The 5,909-nt window shown below is 30.9% G+C and overlaps 1 protein-coding gene across 1 annotated transcript; it reads left to right on the top strand.

Annotated features, from left to right (window-relative positions):
• Positions 1-2,254: 2,254 nt before the first annotated feature.
• On the top strand, positions 2,255-5,649 carry LOC105179509 (caffeic acid 3-O-methyltransferase-like). The gene is made up of 4 exons (XM_011103155.2): positions 2,255-2,607; positions 3,098-3,576; positions 3,916-3,980; positions 5,244-5,649. The coding sequence occupies exons 1-4, from the start codon at positions 2,333-2,335 to the stop codon at positions 5,544-5,546; spliced, it is 1,122 nt and encodes a 373-aa protein (XP_011101457.2). The 5' UTR covers positions 2,255-2,332; the 3' UTR covers positions 5,547-5,649.
• Positions 5,650-5,909: the final 260 nt, after the last annotated feature.

Below are 5,909 nucleotides of genomic sequence, written 5' to 3'. Positions count from 1 at the left end.
CAAGAACCATTTCGACAAATTCATGAAACCAATCTAAAAATCATATAGAGACAAAACATTTAAAGATTACGACAAATGGAATAATACTAAGATAAACGAGACCTATTGAATACTCATATGGACTCTAGATGTGGTTTTTAATATAAGTTCATAACGAATATTAAAATTTCACATGATTAACATAACAATCACATTGTAGTACTTAGCTCCATAGAGTTTCGAACGCTCATTTAATCTAAATAGATAATCAAATATTATATTTATTTTCATTTATCAATGAATAATTTGAGAAATATTTTACTCAAATTCGTCGAAAGAAAACGCCACCTTTCATACATATATATCCATGCATGATACCTAATTATATTGTTCTCTAATTTTACAAATACTAATTTAATTTTAAATAACATTTACAGTAGGATCCGCACTGCTAATCTGGTCTCACGATTGATTGAATCACCTATGCGAACTAATATAGTTGAATATTTAAACAATTATATTTCAATCAAATGTTATTGTGAAATCCAACTATTTATATTCTTTTAATTAGATAATTGTTAATATTTTAATCAACTTCAAAGGGTGTGTCCTTCTTACAAAAATTAATACCTGTATTTTTTATTTTAAATTTATAATTAAGCACGTGATGCATCTAGAATGCTTTATATTAGATAAATGGTACAAAAAATGGAATAATTCCAAGATACTACTCAGCTGAAAAGGACAACAAAAATCTTGTGTTGCAGCTTTGTACCACAAATGCATTGGAGGTAGCTGAAAGATAGTGTGGTAGGTTATCCCATGTTGTAATCATGCAGGAAAATAGGCGTGCTTATATCTGTATATACGTGTCAGCAGTTGGATGGTGGGGGGTCAGGGGGAGGAGGAGATGATGGTGTCGGTCGGTGGGGGACACCATAAAGCTGCAATAATTCACAATATATTAACTGCATGTTTTAATTCTTTATTGAGCTCAAAATGTTAAATTATTATTTCTTGAATTAATTAATTATAATTATTAATATTATTTAAATATTTAAAATTAATACAGCCTTTTACTTGACACAATTAATTTCAAGAGAAATTAATAAAAAATAGAGTAAATCATATTTTACTATTTAAACTATATTTATTTTTATATTTCGATATTTAATTTCTTTTTTTATGTATTAATTTGTCATCTCAACTTTAAAAAATTTATACTTTATCATATATGATTGTTCTTTTGCTGAACTTTTGCAGAAAAAACATCATATATACTGTGCATATGCAAAAAATATCACATCATATAACACTTAAATATCACATATGTTTGACAAAAAAATTGGTGAAAATATAGTTAAGAGACAAAGTACAAAATTTCATAAAGTTAAGATGGTAAGTTAACACAAAAAAATTTAGATGTCAACATGTAAAAATGGGTATAGTTCGAATGACAAAATATAATTTACTCTAAAAATATTATTTTATAATTATATGTATAGAGTTTAATTCAATTTACCTCTCTGCTATATCTCAAATGAGTCAATTACCCCCTATAAAAAAATAATAGTAATTTACATCCATGTATTTTTTGAAATGAAGTAATTTACTTTTTTGTCTAAGCATGTAACTTGCTTTGTTTTAAAAACCACAGGATGATAAATTGCTGCATTTCTAAAAATATAGTAAAGTAGATTACTACTTTTGTTTATAAAATAATAATTAATTTATTTATAATATCACAAAAAATTATTTGCATTTTTTTCTATATATATTAATATGGGATCGATTTTGACATTGAACCTGATAGAAAGTCGTCTCTATAAACTATTCGACTTCAAGTCGTAAACGCTTGATTAAAATCGGCCAAATCCTAGCCCCCAGCAATAATTAAATTTGATAGGTGGGTTAATATTAATTCATACGAGATTGAGTTTACGTTGATCCTTATCAAAGGTGGTAAGGTACGTACCAAAAAATTAGGAACTCGCGCCGTACGTCCGCCAGTTCAATAATACAACAATAATACGCCTCATATAAAAGTTGCTTAACTCATTTCCATAATTTGTTTGCTGGTGATGGAAAACTTTGGTCCAAATCTGATTTGATGATCAAACTAGAATTAATTATATGACAAGTGTAATATATTTGCTGTGTAATTGATGGTGATAATCACATAACAAATGCATGACGCTTGTTTTGTGATTGATTTAGTCTAACCAAACTTAATTTGGATTAAAATTTTTAGTGGTGACTATATATATTTGATCTTCCAGCTCCTTTTACTCAATTCACTATAAGAGAAACTAGTTTGTAAGAAACGCTAAGTGAGTGTGTGTGGTCAATTGAGATGGAGAGGAGCCAAATCAATAGTCCAATATTAGCAATAATGGAGCTGGCCAACCTTGTCAGTGTCCCCATGTCTCTCAATGCCGTCATTAAGCTCAAGGTGCTGGACACAATTTGGCAGGATGGATTCAACAACCCCCTCTCCGCGGCGGAGATCCTATCTGCCGTCGCTGTTGGCCCTCACGCCGATGCTGAGAACCTCCAACGCATTCTGCGGTTGCTCACCAGCTACGGAGTGTTCAATGAACACATTGCGGGAGATGGCTCGGGAAGAAGGTATATGCATCTCCAAAAATTTTTATTTGAATAAAGTTTGATCGAACTATGTAATCGTTTGAGAACACATTCACTTTTGGTTCCATGCACTTAACAGCCACATGACCTTTTCTGTTAGACATCTAACGAAAAGGTATAATGGGATAAAAATACTATTTCTTTTAAAGTTATGGGATTAAAAGTGAGAATTTCGTAACCAATGAGATCAAAACTGGAAAGGTTTTAAGTTACAGGATGAAAAGTGTTATTTTTCCTCACATTTGTTATGTGATTGGTCACTTTCACTTAACTGTATACCAATTACATTGCAAATGTATTGTATATGTCAAATAATTGGTTCAATTTTGACTGAATCAGGTCCAAACTAGAATTTTTCCGACAGAAAGAACAATAAAAATAGAAAAATCAAATAAATATCTACTTACATACATATATATATATATATATATATATATAGCACTTGACACATTTGATTTTACACATCTTAAAGATATTCATTGACGGAGGTGGGAAAAGCCCTAGCAACTGATGAGAACGGCCTATCCTACGCACCCTACGTACTCCAGCACCACCAAGATGCAATAATGCTGGCATGGCCGCTGGTGCACGAGGCCGTTCTGGACCCGTCATCTGAGCCATTCGTGAAAGTTCACGGCGAGCTAGCTTACAGTTACTACGGCAAGTATCCTGAGATGAACCTTCTGATGCACGGAGAGCTACCTTACAGTTACTACGGCAAGTATCCTGAGATGAACCTTCTGATGCAGAAAGCCATGTCCGGTGTATCCGTACCGTTCATGAAAGCGTTTCTGGATGGCTACGATGGGTTCCAGGGAGTGGAGACACTGGTCGATGTGGGCGGGAACTCAGGGGAATGTTTGAGGATGATCATGAGCAAATATCAAAGTATTAAAAAAGGTGTCAAATTTGATTTGCCGGAGGTTGTTGAAAAAGCACCCAAGATTCCTGGTAAGGGACTAGGATTAGGGAAAATTATTTATTAATTTTAGTGTAATCATGTCTGTTTTAATAATTAATCATTTAAATTTTAAAATTGCTAAAATTTAGTCCTTTGTCTTTGATCGAGAAAATGACCAGTCATGCCAACTTGATATTTTTAGGAATTTTTATTTGTAAAAAATTAAAAAAATATTGAACTAAAATCTAATTTAAAAAGTTAAATAATAAAAATATCAAATAGCTTAAATTGCAAAACCAAAAATACTTTAATACTTCCAACTTCCAAGTGAATGTTTATTTCTGAATAAAAGTAAAATAATTTGAGTCTTCCTATGATATGAGGTGCAGGTATAGAGCATGTTGGCGGTGACGTGCTCAAGTCCGTTCCACCCGGTGATGCTATTTTCATGAAGGTGTTTCCATCTCTAAACTTTAAGGATTCTCTTAAACTTTTTTCTGGTATTTGACCGCAAATTACATACATAATTTTTTTTTTGTTATATCATGGTGAGAATATAGGCACGGTGTGTCGTAACAATCACTACAAGAAATATAATTTTTAAAAAAAATATATTATTAGTCCTATAATTTATAATGAGTGGCATTTTTTATTTTTTATAAATTGATTTTTGCAAGTTCGTACTGTAATAAACTTTAAAAATTTTGCAATTTGCATCATTTTTGACCAATTTGGCTGGAAATTACATGTGATATGCGCATGACCCGATTAAATTATAGCCTTAGTCCTGTAAATTAGAAACATTGGTACAAATTGATTTACAGGACTAAAATTGCAAGTTAATTCGGTCACGTGCAAGTCACATATAATTTTTCGATGAAATTAGTTGAAAATGATTAAAATTTCCAAACTTATAAAGTTACAAGACTAAATTGCAGAAATCAATATTTGTACAGAACAAAAAATATACCTCCCCTAATTAATTACAGGACTAAATTTGCAAATTTTCCTACTTTTCGTTATGATTAATTAATTAACATGCTTAAAAGTAAAAATTGTGGGGAATACTAATTAATAGTTGCACAATGACTATTAGCTGTTGCTTCTGTAAATGATGTCAAATATTAACGACAGCTAAAAGTTATGAAAAATCATTTGGCCATAAAATAAAATTACGAGTCTCTGCATCGATTTTTGTTTGACCATCATAAAAGGTATTGATTTGTCAAGAATTTTAAAATATAATAATTTATAATGTAGGAAACTAAAACAAAAAAAAAAAATCATCGTTTCATTTAAGAAAAATAATCAAAATTAATGGTTTGTGCGATAATGGTAAAGTATGTATATAAGATAAATGAATAATTTTATAGACACTAAAATGAAAGAAAATAAAATAAAATTCAAGCACCTCAAGAGAATATTAATTACTTTTGCAGTAACGCGTATATGTTACTAATGTACACGCTATAAAAAAGAAATATTAATTATAATATTAATGGCTATGACTGAATCTGATAAATAATTATTATTAATCACAATTAAATAAAATTGACGAAAAAATCTAGCTTTTTCATTGTAAAAAATGATTTGCCACAACTAAAAGACATGATAAAAGCATAAATATTTTAGCCACACTCGTAAAAACTACGATTATTAGCTATGGTTAGATTTTATATTTGTTGTAGTGACATTATTAATAATTTGCACGTACCAGTGGATATTAGTGGCATGCACTGATGACGAATGCAAGCAAATTTTTAAGAATTGTTTCGATGCACTTCCACCGGGAGGAAAGCTAATTGTGTGTGATCCACTGCTACCCGACCGCGCAGACGATAACCGCAGTAGCCGAGCCATTCTTGAAGCAGATATATACATCATGACAATGTATAGGACTAAGGGAAAGCACAGGACAGAAACGGAGTGCCGGGAACTAGGCCTTGCTGCTGGTTTTCACAATTTAAAGCCAAAATTCAATGTTGATCATTACTTCACTGTTCTAGAATTTCAAAAATGATTTACATTATGCTATTTCTATGTCCTCTTGTGATTTCATATCATTATCCCTAATGCTGAATATTAGTGTGTTTTATTTGAGTATGCGCGCTTGTCTACGTTAATACTAATTGTTGTTTTTCTACATCATTTTAGTATTGCTTTTGTATCCAGACCGTACATTTACTTTCAAGTAATAATATATGATAAACCAAAAATAAATATAAGAATTAGTTGAAAATTTACAAAATCTACGTTATAAATCTACATCTGCCAATACGATCAATAAGCGAAAGTTACATAATACGTATTGATCGATGCTGCGAAAAACTGGAGACAATCCACCTTCCGAATTGTCGTGTTGCATAAAGAAATTGTTAAAAAA

The sequence above is a fragment of the Sesamum indicum genome, unplaced genomic scaffold (assembly GCF_000512975.1).
Source record: "Sesamum indicum cultivar Zhongzhi No. 13 unplaced genomic scaffold, S_indicum_v1.0 scaffold00165, whole genome shotgun sequence".
NCBI classification, from domain to species: domain Eukaryota; kingdom Viridiplantae; phylum Streptophyta; class Magnoliopsida; order Lamiales; family Pedaliaceae; genus Sesamum; species Sesamum indicum.
Note: the sequence above shows the minus strand (reverse complement) of the source record. Positions and strands in the feature narration are given on the sequence as shown.

Coding starts and splice junctions, on each gene's coding strand:
- LOC105179509 (XM_011103155.2), top strand. CDS start 2,333: ATGGAGAGGAGCCAAATCAATAGTCCAATATTAGCAATAATGGAGCTG. Junction 3,577..3,915: donor AAAAGCACCCAAGATTCCTG/GTAAGGGACTAG, acceptor TATGAGGTGCAG/GTATAGAGCATGTTGGCGGT. Junction 3,981..5,243: donor GTGATGCTATTTTCATGAAG/GTGTTTCCATCT, acceptor TGCACGTACCAG/TGGATATTAGTGGCATGCAC.